This window comes from Danaus plexippus, chromosome 25 (assembly GCF_018135715.1).
Source record: "Danaus plexippus chromosome 25, MEX_DaPlex, whole genome shotgun sequence".
Taxonomy (NCBI): Eukaryota; Metazoa; Arthropoda; class Insecta; order Lepidoptera; family Nymphalidae; genus Danaus; species Danaus plexippus.
Window position 1 is genome coordinate 1,029,716 of NC_083553.1, and position 24,722 is coordinate 1,054,437.

The following is a 24,722-nucleotide window of genomic DNA, read 5'->3' on the forward strand; positions in this document are numbered from 1 at the left end:
ACGTGCAACGCGTTCAAATATGGCTTAGAATACAGCATTGTATAGCGATTTTGGCTCAATCAAGTCCCATTGAGTCGTTTCTTCTCTCATTTTATTAAGAATTAGCATTGAAATTCGAGTTTATGTGCTCGCTTTTGTATATGGAGTATATTCGACTCGATACTGGATGGAGTATATTCGACTTATAAAGATTTGAGACACAGATAAAAAATATGTAATAAATGCATTGCTTTCTCAGTGTGTTCAAAAAAATAAAAAATATTTTGATAATATTTCTTGTTAAAGCTTCTGAAATTAAACGATTTTTCCATTATATGATGAACTATGTCTATTGTAGATTAATATTTTTTAAATCTATAGACTAAAAAGACTTCAAATTTAGAAATAAAGGAAAGTAAGTAATGATATATTAGTGTGTTAATGGTGTTTCTAAAGAGAATTTTTAATCTAGATAAGTTTTCGTTGTCCTGTTTTATTACAAATATCTATTTTTAGTTTGAATGTTGTAACCTGGAATTCATTAAAATTCAATAATGTTTAAGTCACCAACAATCGAATATAAGTCTTATATAATAATGATAAAACACAAAATCCTTTGTGAAATATTGATCTAGTTCCAGCAATCGTTTATTGAAAGCTGTTATCATCACAATTCCAACTATTTCCATTATTTTGCATCCAAGATATATCGTGTTTTATCCGTCGTATTGGCAATAAGTCTCTGGAAAGGCTTGACAACAATGGTGGATATTATATCAGGGACCACTTTATATAGAACCTCCATATTCCTTTCAACGAGAGTGGTTGTATAAGGACTTAGGGATATTAAGACTGGTTCTGATCTGAGATGCCGCGAGATAATAAAACTGCTGTGGCATTCGCTTTAGGGGGAATCGCATTATTGAAAGTCTAAAAAATCTTTTTAAGTATTAACGAAAGTAAAGGTAAATTAAATAAAAATCCAGACTTTAATGCGCGTAATATTAATGTGACATTTAGTTAGGGGTAATTTTTTACAAACATAATTGTTTCTTTGCGTAATTTAAATTATGTTCTATAAATATAATTTTGATGTTATGGAGCTATTTTATTGCGTCGGTCATTATGTTCGAGATGCTTCAACTTTTCCATTTTTATTATTTGATTAGTGTTCAGGTTCTCGGGTCTGTTTTTAACAACGGCTATTTCAAGAGTAAGAACAGGAAATTGTCTATAGTAAATATTTATGACATACTTAGCGTTATGAGACCAAACGTCTTGAACAGTAGAATTCGTATGAAAGAAGAAAGCATTTTATTTATGATTACCATATAAAATTTATAAAACCGGCCATTGTATAATAAATAGTCAAAGGTTTGTTAGCAGTCGGCGCGACAGTCGTAAACAAAGAATGAGACTGATATGAATGCTACTTTTGATAAACTCTTTGTATTTCTTTCTATATTACATCGTCTGCTTATTATTGAGCGATATTTGTATAAATTCTATGAAACATATAGGTATATTACGTCTCTAAAGCATTATAATAGTCAGCGGTAACAAAATAGACAAAGATTGTGTTCACGGTCTGCAAGCACTTTTGTATGCATTGTGTGACGTTTACTCTTCTCCGTATTTTAATTCCGACCATTTTAATACATGTTTTATTAAACGACTTCGAAAAAAGGGAGGATTTTTGTTCTGTGACTATAAAAATATATTTTAAACAATGTTCTATTAATACTTTATTTGTTAATGTAGGTCTTTTTTATATTAGTATATAAACTGGCGAATTATGATTTGGTTACGAGTGAGCTGTGAGAGTCATAGTTTTTTGATAATTTCAAACAATGTATTATATTCAACATTTCATTAAAATTAAGTGTTATTTCGCTTACAGTTAGAAAGTGCATTAGAAAGTGCAATCGACACAATAAAGATAAATGAGGCAAAAGAAAAACGCCAATCGTTCTTCGCCCGTCACATGTAATCAATATTGTTGGAGTTTTGTGAAATTGTCATTATATATAATTAGTGTGTTCTGTAAAAACCTGTGAATAGTTTGCATGTATTATCGAGAACTCAATAGCTACACAATTCTCGTGGGCTTTTCACGAAACACAAACTTTGAAGCTATCCTTCTTGAAATATGCGACAAAAAGTATAATATTTAGTATCATAAAAATGCAATTAAATTTTGATTTCGATATAACACGACAAATACTTACACTATGTACTAACGTAGATTAAAAAAATGCTTGACGCTCCTTTCATATGATTAATGCCTTTAACATACCAGTGCAGCGATTCTTGATTTACCAATTACCAATTGACCTTCGCGAAGTCAATTGCTGTTCAGTTTATTAAGTTCGCCCCAGTAAATGTACATGATTGTTAACTATTTATGTCCATTCTATATGATAAATCAATTATATTTTTTTTTAAATTATGACTATCTATCAAGCCAGTTATTTTTTTAAATATAAACTGATGATAAATAATTTTTATTATTTCATTACAACAGTACAGAATAGACATGAAAAAAAAATATAAATAAAATTTAATAAAAAAAAAATCATCAATGATATAAAGAATTTCTGATAACTTAATCAGATTAACTGTGTATTGCTGCTCTGTCAAATTCGATCACATTCATCATCTATCAAGAGACCACAAATTAACTGCTGTCTATTGACATCGCCATCAATAGTTCCGAATGATTTCTTTTTATGATAGGTACATTTGTGCCGACTTTTCGCTTTCAAATGACTTTGAATCTCATTGATGGAGTGCATACTAACGATTTGATGCCTTTTACAATCACAAGAGCGTTTAATTTATGACGTGATTTTTTTATTAGACAAATGCTTATTTATTTAGGTTTTGATATATGTCACACATAAAATTTGTTAATATATCGTGTTATAATATATTATTATCTGAACCTAAAAGTTTTCCTTTCTCCGATCTTTTTCTGAGAAATGAAAATATCAGTCAGAAAATGTCTTTAATATTTTACTTTCCCCATTTAAAATATAATTTACCAATAATATCGAGGCTATATAGAATACGCCTCGTCATAATTACAATAAATAACATGACAGATATAATCATATTTGTCTAATGATCCATTTATCAAAACAGATTAACAAACTGTCCCAAACAATACGCTTGTCTGAGGATCGTATTATTTTTCTTGCAAAAAAAAAAACAGCGACGAGGTTTTTAGTGTCAGAAAAAAAAACCTGACGAGCACTGAATGAAATTTAATAAAATTGTAGGTCAGTTTTTTGCATTCATTATTGACATACGCCTCGGGCGATAAACGGTAAAGCTCTGCGGGACGTGCATGCTTTTATCTTTTTAATATATTTTTTAAGGTTAGCGTAATACTAATATAATAAAGATTTCATTACTAAATGGTCAATATATAATATTTATCTTTCCTTAACTATGGTTTTTCTGACTCATAAATAACAGATGAGCAGAAAATAACACGTTGCAAAGAATATAACCTTAATATATATATATATATATATATATATATATAGAATATAACCTTATAATCTTGTATAATAATACAGTTTAATGGAACCTTTTCTTATATTTAATGATATGATAACTTTTCTTATATATAGTATAAATTGAGTATAAATTTATGCTAACTATGTATGTTTAAGTAAATTTTTAAGTTTGCACTTAAAGTTTTATGTTTCAAACGAACTGAGGCTGAACGACTGAGATTATCGACTGGCCCACGATACTCGCTATAATGATAGCCTGGATTATTTATTGGTCATTAATTATATGGATAGGGAAACCGACAACTCTTCGTACTAAGTAATTTAGAGTACAAATATAATTATTATTCCATATATATATATATATATATATATATATATATATATATTCCATATATGTATATATATATATATATATATGGAATATATATATAATTTTTTAAATAGTATATTTGCTATAAGATCTCATTGTTATACTGCAAATGAAGCGTTTCCTAAGTACTTTTATGTGCCGACATGTATAAATCAAAAACTAATAACGTTTCGTATGTAGTGTGCAATGAAAACTAGAGGTAAGCATACTATGAAGCGTACAATAAATACATGTTTAATTTCCTACAAAACGGACATATGATGTTACACTTTATATTAATTATCAGCATTTTAAAAGCACTTAAAAAGCTCATGTTGAGTAATTAAGTAACCGCGAGCCGGATGAACCGAACTTAACCGTTGTTTTAACAAATCACTTCACGAATCGAGTTTCTCCAACGGCCATTAAGTGTAAGCACCAAGCAATTGAGAGCGGATTTCAATTGAGGAAGCTATTCCAGAATTTTCTTAGCATATTGTGTAATTTATCACGTACGTTCGTTTTTCTATTCCGTCTCTAGGTACTTTAAAACGTAACTACGTTTCCAAATATCAAGATAAATAATACACTTATTTATGAAAATAAAAATAAAGAATAATTTTAAATTAAACATCAATATCAAACCCAAAAAGCATATTTATATTGTAACAGTTAAGTTTTACGAAAGCAATAAAATACCACTGTTATTGTAAATAGAATTAAAGGGTTTGCAATTATGAGTTATGTATAGTAACGGATACAATCGGCATGCCAGGAATCGACCACCCGTGAGTTTAAAATTGCATAAACGAGTTCTATTCATGAGATGACGACTGTACGGATCATATCAAAGAACATTAAGTCTTCAATTAAGTAACTCAAAACAGATTTGAATTTTGTTTCTTTTATTATCAACATCTTTATTGTAACTATCATAATTTAATAACAATATTTATTGTATCGGTAATGTTTTGGTAAATTATACCATTTTATATAACATTCTTCATTGTTTATTTGTCGATTACAAACAACGGTACTTCGTGATAACGGTTCGAAGATTATGATGCAAATGTATTTTTTATTAAAAAAAAAATAATAATCATATCATTAACCGACTTCATATAAATAAGGTGTTCTGGGTATGTATGTATGTATTTCATAAACTTTTAATCAACTCGCTTTGTATATTCTGTATGCATGTATTTTTGTGTATTCGAGTCCAGTCTCGGAGTTCTATGTTGAAACAATTTCCTCTACGGGTTAAGCTACAGTTTTGTGTACATATATTGCCTGGCTAACAATTTTTGGCCCTGCGTGACGTCATCATAGATCTAATATCGGAACCAAGACGGCGACTAAAGATTTTTAATTTTCTCCTACAACCTTAGTATCAAATGAAAGGGATTACTCAGAACGACTCGACAAAGACCGTTACAAATTCTTAAATAACAAAGTTTAATAATTTTATAAAAGCAAAATAATAATTGATAATAATTTCGACTGTATGTTTCTCTTCGTTCTCAAAAAAGATAAATGAAAAAAAATTATTCATTAATTCTTATCGTCTATATTGAAAATAATCAGGGTTGAAAATGGTGCCAAATTCTAATCATCTTTCTTGACACACATAACTATAAATTTGCAAAAATATTTTAATTAATTAATGCTCAAATCGAAACAGGATTTGATAAGAAAATATATAAAAAAACCTTGATGTAAATGAATAATTTTTTAAATATTTAATTACAAAAACAAATAAACACCGTATATTCGAAGACATATTGTAAATCTTCATGAGAGATCATGTTTGTACACGCCTAATGACATCCCGAAGTCGAGATCACGCGAGCAACTGGCGTGTGGAGGATAAATAATTTTCTCTATACTAGAATTACCCTCATATTTGATTATATTTTTTGTTAACACACACAGACATGCGCATAAAAAAACGCCGCTTTTGTAAATCATGAGCTACATACAACTAGTAAAGATCGTATCAACAAGAACCAGATGAAAAAATTTGATATAAAATCGTAAAATTGCAGGCTATCTTACTGTGGTTCATAACGCCGTTATAGAGCGGTGATTCGGCTCGTGCCAGGTTGGAACGAACCGTGCTTTAGAATTCTTACTAATTGCCACATATTTTAATAGATTCTTTGAGTTTAAGTATCGAAACATCTTTAAAAAAAATTACAGTGTAAACTTGATAATGTATATACAATTACGGCGCTAAACGTCAAAGATATAATATTGTGTTAAGAAAAATATAGTGCTGTAACTAGAACTGGCGTAAATCAAAGTTCAACGTTCATTTAATGTTATACTGTTGCCATGGTTACGAAAGATTACCTCCGAAGTGACAGCGGCATTCTAACTAAAAGATATACTTATTTTATTTTATTTTTAAAATCAAAACTTTAGAATTTTATAATATAATAAATAAGAAAGTACAAAAGAAAAGGTGTGAGGTTATTCAAGCTATTTATTGGACATGAGGTTGACAGGTAATAGAGAAAAAAAATAAACGTTTTAAATGAAACGTGTGATGAATACGTTGAAAAAGTGCGGTCGATTCATCAAACATAACCTAATAAATTAAGTCAGCCTCATAACGGTCTCAGCTAGCGACATCACAAATAACATTTTTAATTTAAAGCAATAGAGTTCAAATTAACTTACAACTAAAATTTATTGGCAGATAAAAATGTTTATTTTTTTTTTCGACGCATTAACTAAGTATGCCAAGATGTACCTGACAGATTAACTTCGTTAGCTGAAGAAAACATTCATTGATCATTCTAATTTGATGATTTTTTGGGCGTCTATATTACAATCCAATGATCACTTGTACCAGGCGAACATAAAAAGTAAGAGGCTAATGCATCTTACTTTCCTTTGTATAGGTAACGCCCCCATTCAAAGCTCAAGGTTGTATAAGTCAACCTTCTCGGATTTATGATTTCCTAGTACCAGTATTACATTCTGGGTCAGTTTTGAGGTTAGGTTAAGGTCAATATAGTTTTGGACGACGTATTTATATATATATTTTTTATTATATGTATGTATAGAAAAAAAAAACAGATAATGATATTGTATTGTATATCAATTTATATATATTTGTACACCAAAGACTTTTATTTTTAAATAATTTTATTTAATCTATCAGAAACATTATAACGAACCGGTGAAAATGCCCCCAGTGTTGCAATCATATAGATAAACTGCATTTAAAATGAAAGTTCGATTGTATTGAGGTCACTGGGCTGAAACGTGAACAATGGCGCTCGTTTTAAAATCTGCCCAATGCGTTATTCATTCGGTGCAATTTATTTACAAAGATGTCGGATACTGTTTTTACATGTGCATAGTTTGTTGCAATACTTTTTATCTGCCAGAGCGCAATATATTTTTGGAATTCGGAACGCCGCGTGAAAAACGTTGGTTATTTTTTTAAATTGCATAAATTTGCGTTTTAACGATTTATTATCTGTTTTCTTTTAATTATTTAAACCCTTTGTTTCGATATTTATTGAGGTACGAGTTGTTTAAATATAAAGCAATCGCAATGAAGCTTTTCATGTAACGCGGAATATATAAAAGTAACAAAAGTTTTAAGTTTTTTAAAACAAAAGCTTTTGACAATAGATTCGTTTTCATACATTTTAGTCATAAGGAATTCAGGATACTGTTTGATCCCTGTAAAGTGTAACTATTAAAATTATTTAAGTTATCGAAGTGGGTAAATATAGATTTTAAAACATGTCTATTTAAGATATCTTATAAGATATTTTTAACCCAGTAATTACCGATACGTTCTTTATGTATGGAGAATTTATTACACTTACTGTAGAGATAACAGTAAGAGTTTAGGGCTATATATTTTAGTATAGAAAGTCTTATGATATTTTTATTGGAACATTTTCGCGTAAGCGTTCAAAGTATCGTATAAAATTTATCACAGCATTATAAACATTTAATTTATACGTAAATGCGTAAATGGCGTTAAAATTATATGTTTCTTCAGATCATTGGAAAACTCAGTTAAAACTGCACTTCCACTAAAATTGCCATAATAAAGAATCAATGAGAGATTTGGGCTTTTTATTCTGAATTTCTAAACGTTCAATTTCTAAATACTTATCCGATCTTTATACTCTCTACAAAAAAATATATTTAATAACGATGTCAACATTTTGAAAATACGTATATGATTTCAATGTTTTTGTTTTATTTGAAGTAATTCCATATAAATGTTGCCAATGTAAACAGAAAGCGGTCAAAATGCGCAAACAGTACAACAGCAACGTTAAACGAAATTGCACATAAAATGTATGCCAAAACTTACAAAGTAGTACTTAAACGGTATAGTATAAAGAGGAAAACTATAACCTTAATTTTCACACGGCCTCTTCGTGACCTCTGCTACCCTGGTCCACCGACATACATTTTCGAAACGTCATTATTTTACACTCAATGCTCTGCACATATCCGACTAACCTCTCGCTGACATTAGACACAGAAATCTATTATTTGATGATTTTGCGGCTTGCTTTTTCTCGTATTTTATGACAATGCTACACTTAGTGCCGAAGATATTAGACAGTTTTTTTGTAAAGATTTTATCGAATTTCGTAAAAACAGTTATTTAGTCATTAAGGTCTTGAAATTCTTTTGTATATCATACTTGAGTGATTGTGGTTTACGAGCGCTTAACGCCTATGCGTTTATGTCCCAGACGGTGTTCCAAGTCGTATTTGAATGATGAATTTTATGCGCTAACTGTTAATTTTAATGCTTCTCAAAACGTAAAGATGGTGTTAGATTATGTGTTACATAAATTAAATTTATGTAACATAACAGTATAATAGTATGTGTTCGTTAATTTATTTTAATATTATTAAATTTTATGATATCACCAGACGGGTGAGGTAGTCAAAGATCTCTCAAGGAGGTAGATTTTTAAAGTTCCTTAGAGGTTTGAAGGGTTAGTGATAAGGCTTTAAAATTCTAAGAAGCTATGAATATTCAATCTACAGAGCACTTTTCCTAGTTTTTAAGTTTCGATCTCATGAGTTCATTATATATTACCGGGACTTGGAAATTTTACAGAGGATTCAGTTTTCTTTAAACATATTTTTTTGAATCTGGATTTACACAGTGACAATATTATAAGTAAAAAATAAAGGAGAGAAATAATAACTACACAGTGAATCTGCGTTTTATGGCCTTTTCTAAGAACAAGTTTTGTTCTCATATTTCATTTCTGGAGGAGCGCCGAGAGAGATAATATTTCAAAAAATAAATTTTTGCTTATATTTTGTCTTCAATGTCTATTTTTTTTGTAATTTTAAATAATAAAAATGACTATCTGTTTAAGTCAAATATATAATAAATTGTTTTAATAATGTTATTTTTACATGATTCTATTGTGTTTTCAGTGTTTCAAATCAATCAATATACAATAGAAATCTAAATAACTAATTAAAAAGTAAAACAGAATAATCATAACTTTCATATGAAAAAATAAAGTATATTTCCACAAATACAGTGTAATAATAAAAATGAATGCATAAAAAAATATTTATTACCAAAAAATACCAGTTGTAAAAAAAATAACTTGTCGGCTTTTGTTCGTCAGAAACAGCTTCCATTTCAGAGGAAGAAAATTATGATAATAACAGAGGTAGTTTAAAAATATATACAATTATTGTCCTTATGATATTATGATAAAGGATATAATGGCATAAAAGTTTCTCGTAAATTTCACTCGACAGCTATTTAAAAAGATGGCCGCAAATTGCTGCCTGAGTGTATACTCGTATATGATTCCATTGGAATTATTTTTGGGAATTTCGTTGTTATTTACGTGAAAAAACTTAATTCCAAGCATGCCATTTTTTTATATTGAGTTTATATTTAGATTAGATTATATTTTGATAGTTTTTATTACTTTAATATCAATATTCCTTATAAATAACTCATCCGTTGCCAACTTATTGTTTCGTTATGGTTGAAAAACATTTCGTTTTAATATACTTAATGTGAAAACTGCAGTAATAGTTTCCTTTATCTAGTTATCGGATATATAATTTTGTTTCTTCCAAAATTTATTTATGTACGTATACAATAATAGCGTTTGTCAACGGCTTTGTTATCGCTATTGTGCTTAGAAAGAAACGAATATTCCGTTTTAATTATATGTTCACATGTGTTCCCTACCGTTAGCGACATCTATCGTCTGTTCCGAAGCACTTCATACTACATACCATTCTTATGATCTGTTCCCGCACATAATAAACTGAATGATGGGTTAAATTATACCCTAGATATATATTAACCCATGTCAAGGCTACATTATTGGAAATTTTAGTATATTTTGCATGAAATATCATCAAACGTATATGCACCCTATATTTTTGTATTTATAGTATAAATAAGTTATCTTAGTTAAGCTTTACTTTAGTTATGGTCTTCGATTCCTCCAATAGTTATTTAAGTATTTACCGTTACTGAATTTTGGAGTTGTCGAGTTTCTGTCAAATGTCAATACTGTTGCAGACAATTTACATACATATACGCCGTAATGTTTGTTGAATTCACTCATAAAATAATGTTTTTGATATTCTTATAAATAATATTTATGAGGTTTTATAGATAAGGCTTCTAAATTTGTTTGAATCTTTTTTTTTTAAAGGTTTTATCAAAACTTTTTAAAATAATTTTTCCTTTTATTATTCAAGTCATAAAATATACTGTCAATAACTGTTTAACTCTTTTATATTCCGAGTTTTTAATGTCAATTTATGTATCATATATATACAAAATAAATTTAACTCTAAATTGTTTCAAATATCTATAAGATAATTCTTATATATAAATAAAAATAACGCCATACATTATCTATTAAACTGTGATACGTGACTCAAAAGAAACAGTTTAAATTCTTACCTCTTTTATGTAGGTCGGTGAAAACAATGCGGTCTTTAGTCTTGCCAGTGAAGCGTCAAATGGGATCATGTTTTTTTTTAAATCTACTTTTATATCTAAATCCAATTCGATTTAGACTTTATTCAGAAAAAAATAAATGCCTATAAACAAACATTTTCTGTCACTTATGAAGCTTCTGCACAATTGTTCTTTAATTTTTAAAATATACAGCCAAAGTCATTATCTTATAAGTCCAGATTCTAATGCACCTGTCTGGTGTTAATTTATAAGGTTTTAGGTAACATATTGTGGAAACGATTGTTATAATTTTTGTACGTGAAACAAAAAAAGGGGTGTATAGAGTGTTGTCATTAATGTTTATAGTTGCAACGACAAAAAAAAATTTTTGAAGCAAATGACGTCATTCATGCAAATCTCGTATTCAACGTGTGGGAAAAACTAAGTTCGGCCATTTTAATATGTAACAGACGATACTTAACTGTAGCGAAATATTTTCTCAGGCGAAAGTAAATTAGTTTGCATAATGTTTCAATCTACTTAAAATCAAATTTGCAATAACTTATTTTATACGTTGGTTCCGTATTATTTCCATATGATAGTGTTATTTTAGTAGATCCTTATTTACAGAACAGAAATATTAAGGAAACTAGAAACAAATGAATATTTATGTCGTATATATGTAAAATATTTTACTACTTTGTGTTGTATTTATTACTTTGTATATTGATTGTTCACACTTACTGAGTAAATGGGCCTTATGTGATACAAGAGATTATCATACGATCTGATAAATCAGGATTGTTTTACTTAAATATGAGTGTCTAACATTGTGATCATTTAGTTTAATGATCAGCCAATGATCGTAGAGCCATCTTATAATGATTTCACTCCCGTTAGTTTAAGACAGATTTTAATATTTTGTGATTTTAATCAATAATTTTATTTTTGTTACAGATAGTGACATCATGGACGGCTGATAGTAGTTTTAAAGTGATTGTTTCATTTTAGTGCTCGTATAAATAAGTGTTTAAAATACATAATGCAGTTTATAACTTACGTCCTGTTCACCGCTGTCATCGCAGGTTTGTAATTTTAATTTGCATTGTTCGTTCTGAAGTTATATTTATAATGAAAAATTTAAATACTATAAGTAAAGGAATTTGAGTTAGGTTTTTAAATTAATCACAATACAAAATTTTATTACTATGAATAAAAGGTTTATTAGTTTATAGGAACGGACATACATATTTAATTAGTTGGCATGAAAATAGTCACATTATAGTGTTATAAAATTCAATCATCTTTTAGTACTGTTCACTTTTACGAAAAAAAAAATATAACTAAAACAACCATCACTCAATCTGCCGTTGATCTCGTTCAAATAATAATTTATATTAAAATATGTCAGACCAGTAACACAATTCACGTAAACCGTTAGTTTAGCTTTAAAACAAATCATGGACAGACAGCACAAAGGTTTTCCAAGACCACAAATCAGGGATATCAAACAGTAACGTGGTACTTCTAAACCGGCCAGTTACAAGACAGCAGGTACTGTACCGTTATTTACGCCAATATATTATAAAAGATAGTGTAAAGGAAAATTTTTATATTTGTCCACTGAAATAAAATAATCGATTGAGTTATCAATCAAACGTTTTATTGTTAAATGTTAATTCCTAATCATAGTTCATATCTGCAAATTTCAACCCACGAGTTAATTTAAGTTAATGAACAAAATGTCATTTCAATTCATCTGATAATAGGTTTAATTTTATCGCAAGTTAATTATAACGGATATTTGATTTATGTTCCCATTAATGTTATATTTAATTAAATGGGAAAACATTAAAGACTAAACTTAATTATATCATCCGGTTGGAACTTGATTCTCGTGTGATGATAAGATGATGTCGTATTTAGATTGGATGTATTCTAAAAGTAATAATACATCAAGAAATACAGTAAATTGTAAGCTAATGAGTTAACCAATAAACAAAATAAATAGTTAAATTCATAAAGTGTTAAAACAGTAACGGAATTTGAGAACGTTGTCACGTATTATGTAAAACGAATTGGCAGTATTTAAACCATGCGCGTTTTGTATGTTTGATATTAACTTAATTATTGAGAATTACACTTTTTTGAATAGTATTATTGGACATAAAAATTTAAATTCTATTCTAAGTAACAGTTTTTTACGGTTTATTAGTAAAAAACTATCAAAATACATTGCACACAAATTGTGTGAAAAATTTTGAAATTATTTGAGTTTTAGGTTGTATAAAATTTTAAGTACATTTATAATTAGAATTAAATTTAAATAAATCCGTGTCCTAGGTTTATATAAGGAATGCTAGGCATTCCTAGGCTAATTTCAACTGAGTTGTAGAACTAGTTGGATATAGCGAGAGTGAACTTGATGACAGTGAAAACTGTAATTCAATGTTCTTTTTCAATGTATAAATAATTACTATTAAATAAAGTAAAAGGTCGTGTCTTCAGCGGTACCCTAACATGCTAAAAATGTATTATTATTTAAAACTTCTAATTAAAGGCGTTTGATTTATATGAAATTGTGCGGTTAAAATAATCAATAGGTTTAGTTTTCAAACATTGTTGCATCTTTTTAATCAGACTTAGTGGAATCCAAAATCCAGGAAACGTAATTATGTTTTATGAAACAATGTCGGATAAATCTTAATGTGCGTACTAATTGAAACCTATTAATTTTTCGTTCGTTTGTAGGATACAAAGCTCACAGGTTCAATAAATACTTAAGTATTGATTTTGTTTCTTTAATAAATCTTGCAAAGAATGCCTCTAGGGTTTTTGCAAACATAAATCTTTTACAAATGATAGCTGTTACCACAAATTAGTCTCGGCTATGAAAAGCACAAAGAGCTTTAGGGTCAAATATTAGAAATTCTATGTACCAATATTAGAAAAGCACTTTCACATAAACTTACTATATATTCAATATATTCCAAGCAAACAGATGCTATTTGCGATTTCTCTTAGCACAATTTACCAACAAAATAAGATAGTCCAAAACAATATAGTTCCCTTTATAACTATGTACCGGACTTTCACTTGTATTCCAATGAAGGGAAAGGCTATATCGGTGTGAAGTGATTCTTTTGTTGACTGTTTAAATAAGGTTTACTTTCTCAAAGGCAATTCACATTGCACTTGTGAATTACGTGCATGGGAGCATTGCTTTAAGGTGCAGACACATTACGATATCAAATCTATCATTTGGTTACTAATCTATTAATCGGTCTCGTGAGAATTTTTCGTTTGTATTATTTATGGATGTCATGCATTGGGCTGGTACTGATAATAAATTTTATTAAATTTGGCAAATTTGTAATGCTGATTAAAACGAGATTTTGGTATTTAGAATTTGATTTAAAGTAGTCAAATGTTCCTATGAAATAATTAATTAAAGTTACAAAGCCTGAAGCTGTGGTATAACATTGTAAATACGTTTCTCTTATACTTGTGAAGGATCATATGATATTTAGGCACCTGCTATTGTAGAATTCGTTTTTTTATAAAATATTAACTCTTTTACTATTACGTATAATATATCTGATAAGTATATAAGTATTCTTCTTTAAGAGGTAGCACAGAAATATGTCACCGTATCAGTATTTTACAAACAAAACATGTTCATCTCGTCTACCTGTGATCAAGGTTGCTGCAATGTATATATGTTAAAAGAATAAAAGACGCGTAGTCCATCCGAAAATATTAGTTTTATTTAAATGAATATTCACGGAAATTATTTTACAAATATTCCTTAATTTCTCATTGAAATTCCATATTAATACATCGGTACAAACATATACATATTAAAACTTATTTAATAGTTCTGTGAGTTAAGGTAGTGAAAATATATTTATTCTATTCATAATTCTGTGTATAGTAATTGTTATAAAAAGGTTTTGTGGCTTATTATCATTATGATATTGTTGCCCGTAAAGGAAGAAAGATAAAGCGAAGACAAAAGTTCATCCTTTGGTGACTACAGCCCGGATATATGTAGTGTTTATTTAATCTCTTGACGTGTACAAACCTTTCTCCGCTAATTTAAATTTCAAACACACTCAAATAAAAACAGCAATGCATTCCTTTGTTTGTTTCGAGGTAAACGTACCAAAAAAAGATATTGATTTTAAATACCTGGAAGTCAAAGAATTTTTGGGTGTATTAATTAGACACCGTCATAAATATGATTAATAAGTCAGATGTATCTCGATGATAATTATGTAAATTTAAAGCATGATGACAATTTTAACAGCGGATGCGAGGGTCCAAATGCGATGAACGATGTGCTTTAATTTAACACATCATATTAGATTTCAGATGTCAGTTACAGTAAATGCGATTGCTTTATTTTAAAACACGTTTGTTTTATATATGTTATAAAAAAATTACTTCAAATAACGGTTCGTAGAACAAAGTACAGATTAGTCGTTATTCAGCTTGTATTCTATGTGTACATGTGTATATATCTCTGATATAAGCACTTATTATGTTTGTGTTAAAATAATTATATTTATTTATTTAAATGTATATATATACATATAAAAATATACATATAAAAATATATAGTAAATTTGCATATATATTTCCATTTTCAGACTCCGTTATTGTTAGATGACTGATTATAAAGACTAAGTCATTAAGATCGATATTTATAGGTGCACTTTAATTACTACACAACTATAATGCGCCTGCGCATGCGGTACTCTACTGAGTGATCCCGATCATTTGTTAAGTCTATCCAGATAAGATACAGATTGATTAGAACCGTATGTATATTGATAGGGAATGCTCGGATTTTAGAAAATTATGATGAAGATAATTTTTATTGGTAATGTGAATTAAAAGTTAATATAGAAAATTATATATTATATAACCCAATATATTAGTTCCAATCAAATTCAAAATAAACCAAATTAATTACATATCAATGTTATTTTGAGGCAAATGAATCAGTATTTATACTATTTGTATTTAAATTTAAGAAACTAGGATCTGCATTAAGTATGCGGTCAAACAAAAATCCCCAAGACACGAGGTATGAACGCTGAATCTAAAGTACGCAATTGCGTGATACTTTCACATTGAGAGTGAATAGAAAATAGAAATATATTTAAAACTCACTTAACCACAGTGCTCTTGAATTCATTGTTTCCTATGTGTGAATTTCTTTTTATGTTTGACTCTGACCTTGACCGTCATTCAAAAAATTTGCCATAAGTGTAATCTTAACAGCCTTTTTGCATTTTTTTCATGGCTACATATTGTAAATGAAATTTAATCGTTAAGGTTTAAATTGATTTGAAAAATTCTATACAGGAAACCGGATGGATCGTTTTGAATTTTAAGATCTACTAACGAAAAGCAATAGGTTTTTAACCGACTTAAAAAAGGTGGATTTAGTGATTGCCATACATTTTTTTTTAATTTATATGGCCGTAAGATTATGTATGAGCACAAATTGTTTATTGACAACCGATCCTTTTCCTTGGTGATGTTAAATTTTTACATTGATCCAAAATATCTTATGTTTTATGAAAAGGACGTTTTTTTTGGTAATTTAATTTTTTTAACCTATAAGGTGCTCAACGAAGTTAATAAATAAAATGAATTTAATATTTTATATGTATTTTTAAAAAATCAAGTAACTAGAATTACTCGAACAAAACAAGATAATATTTGAGTTCTTCAATTCCAATTTTACATATAAGTAATAAAGCATTTGGCTTTATTAAAATAAGTATATTCAATTATCAAAGTAACATTTACTAGCCGAAACAACGATAAAACATGATTCCAATTTATTTAACTCGAAAGTAAAATGCAAACTTAATTAAAATAACTTTTGAAAGACAATCGATTTCAATGAACCAATATGTTTAAAATCGTAAAATTCATTCAAGTGTAAAATATGGATTAACATTAAAAACTGAGCTTCCTAATAACTCGGAACGAATAAAAACTCATTAAAATAACCATTGTAAATTTGTATTTTTAATTTTATTTATATTTTACCGTTCACTAATTGCGAGTTATTTAACTACTGGTTAAGAATAAAGTTATAGTATCCGATGTATGTATATCATTTCATTTTTATCTGTTGTGCTCAAGAAATAATTCAGTTTGTATTTATTCAAAGTAAAATGTTCTGGTAAAATAACATTTAGATAAAAGTTTTTGTTTCTTATTTTTTCGACATATCCTTGAAATTTTTATATATTTAAAATAAACTAATAGAGTAGGAATTATGAAATTAAACATAATAAGATTATATCCGATGATGTTGCTTTTAGTCATTAAAAATATTAGTTAACATTTTATTTAGTAAATATTTAATCTATAACTAACAAATTGTCATAATGACAGTTGTTAGTGCACATGCAGCGTGATAGGGATGTGATGCTCCTATTCAGCTCACACCTCAAGGTTGGGGGCAATGTATCACAATTAGATGAGGGACCTTACACACTATATAGCTCGCTACTCGATAATATAGTTGTCTGGTAGATAATACTAATTCTTATTCTTAGTTTCTTTTCTTTTCTTATTCTTAGTTTTATCTTATAACCAAAAACTTATATACTCGTAGATGCAATTAAAAATCAGGATCTATTTTCGATTTTTTTTGTATTTTTTTATTTTAAATCGGTTTTTGTTATCCTCTACCTATATATTTGAGTTGGTTAAGGGTCAATGATTAGATATGTTTAACATTTTGCAAACCGTTTATTTAACTTGTAATGTATGTTATGCCTTTATACACGGGTTCAAATTAAGCGAGTGGATTTTAAAGCTGTTTTCCTTAACAGAGTGATGTGAAATTTTTAATAAATACTTCTGTATTTGAATGACAGTATTATGTTAATACCGTTATGCCGAGCGGTCAATCGATGCAGCTTAGTAATTTTTGATGTAATTTGAAATTGGGCTGAAACTAATAACTTTGGAAATGTTCAGATACCATAACTAATATTTTTTTAATAACAAGCTTTTATTTGTTTAGCTTTATATAACATAACTTAAAAACAAAACTAAATTATATATAAATTTAAACGTTACAAATATAATTAAATAATTATAACAGAATATACAGGAATAATTGCGTATAAAATAGAAATGTTGCTAGTAATAAAAATGTTTTAGCATTCATATATACAAACGAAAAACTCGATTCTATTCTTCGATTCTAGGAAGCTTTAATTTATTTTAAATGCTGCTATTATTTAGATTAGCCGTTATCTGTAACTTCGCGGTTGCACAAAGAAGGTTTATATCAGGAGGCTTTGTATATCCTTATAAAACCTCTTCATATAAGTCTTTATAAAGTTCTTATTCATTATTCTATTTAGTTTGATTATTTCAATAAACATTTATACTTTATTTTTTTTTAATCATTGAAATAGAATTTTTATAATGGTATCCCAGTTATTTGTTTCCTTTTTTAAAAAACAATTAAAATGTGTCTGGTAAATGAACAATTCATATTGACATGAAACGAATTAATGAAGTCATATGTATATAATATATAGTCGTCAAAACCTTACATACTTTAAGAATATCACAAGTAATTGCTCGTGCACGGTAACGTATTCTATAAATACTTAAAATTTCCTGCGATCCAACATGTAGGCGTCTGAGACAACACGTTTTTGTCTCTGTACTGGAATAGTAGCGTAATGGAGTTTCCTCGTAGTTGCAGCGCCATCAGCCATTTTATCAACGGTCTTAAACACTTAGAAACGTCAGTGTTTTGTGAAATTTCTTAGAGAAATATAATGCTCACATATATTTGTCATGTATTCATTGTTCATTATATAGTTCTTTCTGTTTATATTGCAAGATGCAAATTCTATATTATATAATAAAATAATAAAAGCATTACGTACACGATTTTTATTTTCTTGTCATTTTTCTTGAAATATTTTAATCATTTTTAAAGCCATTACATTTCTTTCTTGCCTTGAGTTGATTGAGATTAAATATTAACCGCATTGACGTATAATTATTTATTTTTAATAAAAATTGATTATGACTTTTATATTTCATATTCATATTCGTTGTTCGTTACTTTCATAACTTTATTTCTATAATATCTAAATAGCAACATGCACGTGTTAAATATATTATTTATTTCACATAATAAAGAAGCGCATAAAATATCTAATTCCTATATTAAATTTGAAGTACACGCTGTACAGCGCGCAGCGGTAACGGTATAAATGTTATAAATTTAAGGCGTAATAAAGTATTATTTATTTTAATTTAATTATGTACTAGGAGAAAAGAAGAATAAAAGTACTTTTTTTTTTATTTCGGATATTTTTTTTCGGATTTCGGATATTTAACTGGCTATATCATGGCACCATTCGATGCAAAGCTTGGCATGTCCAGAACATATCACTAGAGATCCGATCACGGCTTACGTCGCGTGCTTTCGAGCAATTAAATAGCTCTAAATCATTATTGATATAGTAATTTAGTCACTACAAGCTCCTTCCAAACAATGTAGATAATAAATGTAATCCGCTTATTTTAGTTAAGTAGTAAATAAATATGTACATAGCATCTGGTTACGTTTTTTACTCGAGTGTTGCAGATAAAGGTACATCTTGGAGTTCGCTTGCTTTTATTGTGTTGTAATTACATAGATCTTTACTGTTTTGCATTATAATCGAGTGAGTTATAGTGGTAGATAAAGTTTTGGGCAAATAGCATTTTGCCAGTGATAAGGAATAAGAATGCACTGTTGTCAGGCGCAACACATTGTACAATACATTTATTTTGTGAGAAAAAAACTGTTATCTTTGTATAATATTTTTGTTCGAAATCCCAGTGTCAACAAATGAAATTTTACAAGACACACAACAAACAGTCAAAGTAGTTTTTTCCATGGTTGTAATTAAAAATTCCTATTGCTTTGATAAGCTCATGATATATATATATATATATATATATATATATATATATATATATGTGTATTGTAATTTAGTATATATTAAAATGAAATATCAAAGTTAATTATAAACAAATATTTGTATGGTTTAGTTTTGTTCATTATATTATATATACATATGTATTTTTATACGTGTTTAAATTATTTCTTTCGTTTTCTGTTTTATGGTATATTTCGTAAAGTGATGATGGTTTCACATATTTGAAAAGGCATTTCCATACCATGTTTTTTTAATTTTTCCGTTCGCGTGTCCTTAATGTTTGATCTAACTCTACGTCTTTTAAATTTGTTTAAGCTTTGCTTTTTGTATTTGCTTAAGATTTTGGGAATTTTTTTTCATGATTCTCATATATTTGAGTTTTTATCTATTGTATTTTTAACCTGCTATCTTTATTTTTATTACATCTATTTATAATTTTACGCTCTATTTATTATTATAGGGCTTTTACCTTTTTTAAATTAGAAAAAAATATAAGGTACTTATTATATTTGGTCTTTAATTTTTTTTTATTTATTAACACTATTATGTTCTGGTTGTGAAGAAAATATTGTTTTGACACTGAAAGTGAAGAGCTTTTCCCTACTAATCAAACGATGTGTTCAAAAACGTTTCTAATTCTTTTTACTTTACCCATTTTTCTTTAATTTAATGCGATAGTATCTCCGTGTATTGTTGATTTCCTCAGTACTAACAGTCGAAGAACAAATGCAATATTTACGAGAAATTTTCGTTTGAGGTAATTTCTTTAGGACAATCTTTGTGTGCTATATTATTGTATGGCTGTGTATATGTGCATAATATGAGTTCTATTAAAACAACTAATAACTTAGCACTTTTGAACGATTTCGTGGAAAAAAAGAATTTATAATGAGGGTACACGCGGAAAAGATCGTAGAGCTATAAATATGTGCGGCATTTATACAGAAATCTAGTTGTGAAAAATTATTGATTACAGAGCATATGAACTTTTTTTTTTCAATTTGATTATACAAAATGATAACAGTCAAATCTTCGACATCACGAACTTAAAACCAAAGGATCACGAATAGATTTAATAATATTTGAACTTCCAGAAATTAAAGCAGCATTATTTTTATTCCAGCGTCATCTCAGGCTGCTCGCGACGCTTCCTGTCCTCGGATATGCGGCCCGGCGCTTCAAGGCGAGCCGGTGTGTGCTACGGATGGAGTTATATACCCATCACTGTGTGAGATGCGGAAGAAGACTTGTGGGAAAGGTATGCTTCACTTTCTTTATACTAACTTATTCATGAACTCGCAAATCTTTGCGTCTATGCACCAGTTGATGTGTGAAATTATAAGCAATTTGCTTTCGGAGATGAGGAAGTCTTCTGGGAACAATAAATATTTTGTCTGTATACTCATATATATATGTACGAGTATATTGTTCTAGTGCATTTTTTCTCGAAAGATAAGTTTTTGGTATATGGAAATTAGAAAAAGCGTTAGTTATATTTTGGAGAAAGAAAAAATATGATTAATGTATTAAGGTTTTAAAACATTTTTAATGTAAATTTACGTGTAACTTTTTTAGGTGACATTGATATAAATTCATAATGATCAAAACTTAACAGCGATGCTGTAAAGTTATATGTTTGTGTGAAAGTTCTTATTCATTTTATAATCTCATTTAAGATGAATGCTTACAATTTAGAATATAACTTAAACATTTACCTCATCTCGATTTTATCCTATGATTTAAGCTACTTTTCAGATATTCCGCGTGGGTGATTGTTGTGAGCGGAATTTATTGATCTTATCGCGTTTACTGCGGCGTATCTGGCAGATTCATTGAAATAAAATAATAAAGCATTATGCGTTTATAGTTGCGAGGCCTTACAATAGATTACCAAGCTTTGATAAAAGCGGTGTACATAGAATAAGTAAAAAGGTTAAATTCCAAATTAAAGTGTTTACAATATCGCCAAGAACAGTTTCTGCAAATTCTTGAATTTTAGCCATTATCTAAAGTAGAACAACTTTGTTATATTTTCTAGGTGTAAAGCTGGCCCCAGATCAAAGCGTATGCTCCCGTGCTCAAGGCAGCAAGTGCGAGAATCGTTGCACAACAGAACGAGACCCTGTCTGTGGTACCAATGGACGGACCTATTTGAACAGATGCATGCTGCAAGTTGAGATTTGCAGGTAAATAATAAGTGACAGAACTAAAGCTCAAACTTTAAAATCTTAGTAGGAAGAACACTTGGAATTCCTTTGAGAGTATGAAAAAATCTTATGATGTGGATAATCATGGTCTTGACAACTTTTCAGGAGCTTGGGTTGCTTATTTAAGCCATATCATTGTATTTTTGTTTATTTAACAAACCTGTTTTATTTAGTGGATGTTGCCAATGTCTTAAATTTTATGCACAATAAGATTTTTTTTTACTTTCAATCGTTTTTACAGAAAAGGCATCGGTCTTTCACATTTGGGGGCGTGTAACAATATCAGCGCTCATCGCGAAAACTGTCCAGTTGATTGCTCTCAAGCTCCTTTGGATGGACCCGTCTGTGGTTCTGATGGTAACGTCTATAAAAGCACCTGTCAGATGAAGCTTTTAACATGCGGGTAAATTTATGTGCCTATTTTTTTATTAATCGTTAACATATAATTAAATATTTGATAATGTTTCCTAAAAATATATCTGAGAGCACCTATCGGAACTTAAAATTTAATCGTAATCATTAGATGAATCGAATGTTTTGCTAAATTAAAAAAAAATATTTTTGTTTTTTTGTAAGTAAAGTTATTTCAAGGTAACTTAATTTCAGACAAGGTGTAGTTAAAACGAGCAAGAAGCATTGTCAGACGACCCGTCACTGCAGAGAGTCTTGTTGGCGTTCCTCACGACCTACATGCGGTTCTGATGGAAAACTTTACGCTAACGCTTGTAGGATGAAGGCTACAAACTGTGGGTGAGTATTGCGTTGAGCAAAACAGAATTATTGAGGTTTGACTCAGAAATTTCCGTCTTTATAAGTATTAAAAAATATGGAAGGTGAATATATGTTTTTTGTTCTTTAAAAAAATATTTCAGTTTGATACAGAATTTTTCTGTTCCATAGTGACAAATTCCAGCGTTTCATTTATTATCTGTTACGCTTATGCAGAACGTTCATGCAAATGTATGTATACATTTATTTCAGTAAGCATGTATTCGAAGTGCCGATGTCTTTCTGCGTGTCACAAGAGAGGACTTCCGGTGCGGACGCTTGTCCCACAGACTGCTCCGGACAACCGGAAAAGTTGGTATGCGGCGCCGACGAGAACGTATACAGGAACGAGTGTGAAATGAAGATGCTTAACTGCGGGTTAGTCATATCATGTCTTCGACAATGATTTAAACAGAAAGGGAAAAAATGAAATCAAAATAAATAGGGTCTAATTTATTTATCCAACACGATATAGCAAATTACAAGGATTTAAATACAAACGTAGGATAAGACTTAATTTAGCCCATAATAAAATTTTATACTTAGAGTTTATGGTTTTCTTTAGACAGGCTTTACCGCGTATTGCAAGAATAAAGCTGAATTGCATTTTAAATTTAAATTATATAGGTACGCTATTTATTCAGAAAAGCCTAAACAAGGAAGAAAAAACTGTGCTAGCAAATTCCACATTTCCACATGAGTCCAAGTCAAATTTGATACATTATTTTTATTATTTGTTATCCTAATATATATGGTATTCTATTCTTTGCAGCATCAGCAACAGAAAAGTAATTAAGAAGGTGGATATGGAGAAATGCAAATCTAAAATGAGCAAATGTATGAAAGTAAAATGTCCTTCCGAAGAAGACCCGGTCTGTGGGACCGATGCAACTGTTTATAAAAATCCTTGCGCTTTGAAAGTTGCTACCTGTCTGTGAGTATTTATTTTCCTTAATAATTCTTCTTCTTCTCCTTCTTTGCCTCTTCCCACGTTAGGTGGGGTTGGCTCGGTTTTCTTAATAAGTTAAACTAAATAAATAAATTACTTATGTTAACTCACCTGTTAATACTTTTAATACATTTTATTTAATCTTATATTTTGTTTCATAAAAATATGTTATATTTAAAATATTTTCTTTATAAACTGTGTAACGGTACTCATATAAAATTTAAGAAAAATTCTTAAAGTTTTATTAATTTGTAGTAAAGGGGTACAACTAGCGCACTTCGGCAACTGTACTGTTCTGCCGCGAATGGAGACCGATTGCCCTGACAACTGCGATAATGCACTCGAGCAACCCGTCTGTGGTTCCGATGGAAATGTTTACAAGTATGTTATATTTATCTTTTATATAGCTTCAGTATTCTTAACCACTTTTTTCAATGTCCTACTCACAAATGATTATTGATAGTATACTTCTTCTCACGTTTTATTTAAATATGTAACAAATTAATCAATTTGATAAATTAAGCTGTGTGGACTTATTTATTTGTTTTATTAATTTATGATATTATTATTATATTATGACTCTTACTTATTTTGTTTACCATATACTTAAAGACAACTAATGACTGGAATATTTCAATGTTTTTAAACTTATCTTAAGATGAATTCAATTGAATGTAAATGATAAGATGTGTAAGAGACTAAAATTAAAATCAACAGATCAGAGTGTGAGCTTCGTAAGCTTACCTGCGGACAACACGTGGTTTCGGTCTCAGAGTCCCATTGCCGTACCACTGCGCTATGCCACGAGCGCTGCCCTGACACGCCTGCCTTTGTTTGCGGTTCGGACAACCGCTTCTATAAGAATGAATGCATTATGAAAAAAGAAAATTGCGGGTAAGCATGTTTTAATTTGTTTTTCAACTTTTCGGGACTAGAAGTATATTAAACATTGGATATGTTCTACATGCAAAAAAATTTATATACTCATTATGAGATCAATTGAGTTTTCTT

General features: G+C 29.1%; 1 protein-coding gene across 1 annotated transcript in view; it reads left to right on the top strand.

Annotated features, from left to right (window-relative positions):
• The window catches only part of LOC116775433 (agrin), a 33,439-nt gene that overhangs the window by 7,558 nt on the left and 1,159 nt on the right, over positions 1-24,722 (top strand). The window contains exons 2-10 of the mRNA XM_061524697.1: positions 11,758-11,885; positions 20,911-21,045; positions 21,826-21,973; positions 22,236-22,397; positions 22,601-22,744; positions 22,976-23,140; positions 23,535-23,696; positions 23,967-24,092; positions 24,429-24,605. Coding sequence (XP_061380681.1) covers positions 11,843-11,885; positions 20,911-21,045; positions 21,826-21,973; positions 22,236-22,397; positions 22,601-22,744; positions 22,976-23,140; positions 23,535-23,696; positions 23,967-24,092; positions 24,429-24,605 — 1,262 coding nt within the window. The 5' untranslated portion in view covers positions 11,758-11,842. The remainder of the gene's footprint in view (positions 1-11,757; positions 11,886-20,910; positions 21,046-21,825; positions 21,974-22,235; positions 22,398-22,600; positions 22,745-22,975; positions 23,141-23,534; positions 23,697-23,966; positions 24,093-24,428; positions 24,606-24,722) is intronic.